At 60.3% G+C, this 622-nt stretch overlaps 1 protein-coding gene across 1 annotated transcript in view; it reads right to left on the bottom strand.

The window, feature by feature from the left end:
* Positions 1-353: 353 nt before the first annotated feature.
* The window catches only part of insc (INSC spindle orientation adaptor protein), a gene marked incomplete at its 3' end in the record, with an annotated part of 46,227 nt that continues 45,958 nt past the window's right edge, over positions 354-622 (bottom strand). Inside the window, exon 13 of the mRNA XM_084477339.1 lies at positions 354-482. Within this exon, the coding sequence (XP_084333465.1) occupies positions 354-482 (129 nt within the window). The remainder of the gene's footprint in view (positions 483-622) is intronic.

Genomic DNA, 622 nt, shown 5'->3' with positions numbered 1-622 from the left:
TCCCCTAGTCTCCTCCCCTAGTCTCCTCCTCCTCCAACAGTCTCCTCGTCCTCCTGGTCTCCTCCTCCTCCTGGTCTCCTCCTCCTCCTGGTCTCCTCGTCCTCCTGGTCTCCTCCTCCTCCTGGTCTCCTCCTCCTCCTGGTCTCCTCCCCTCCCACAGTCTCCTCCTCCTCCTAGTCTCCTCCTCCTCCTCCTGGTCTCCTCCTCCTCCTGGTCTCCTCCTCCTCCTCCTGGTCTCCTCCTCCTCCTCCTGGTCTCCTCCTCCTGGTCTCCTCCTCCTCCTCCTGGTCTCCTCCTCCTCCTCCTGGTCTCCTCCTCCCACAGTCTCCTCCAGCCTGGTGAGGAGCAGGAGGTCATACGAAGCTCTCCTCCATGTTGGAGCAGAGCAGGAAGGAGTCCACCAGCCGGGGCTTGATCAGCTGCTGGTGGTCCGCAGGTTCGATGCCGTCCGGACACCCTGCTGCCAGCCGGCGGAGAGCAGCCTGAGGGGGACACACACACATGAATACACACACACACACACACACACACACACACACATGAATACACGCACAAGTACACACACACACACACACACACACACACACACACACACACACACACACACACACACACACATTAA

This window comes from Micromesistius poutassou (assembly GCF_964030765.1).
Source record: "Micromesistius poutassou genome assembly, chromosome: 13".
Classification (NCBI taxonomy): domain Eukaryota; kingdom Metazoa; phylum Chordata; class Actinopteri; order Gadiformes; family Gadidae; genus Micromesistius; species Micromesistius poutassou.
This window is presented reverse-complemented; position numbering and strand designations above follow the sequence as displayed.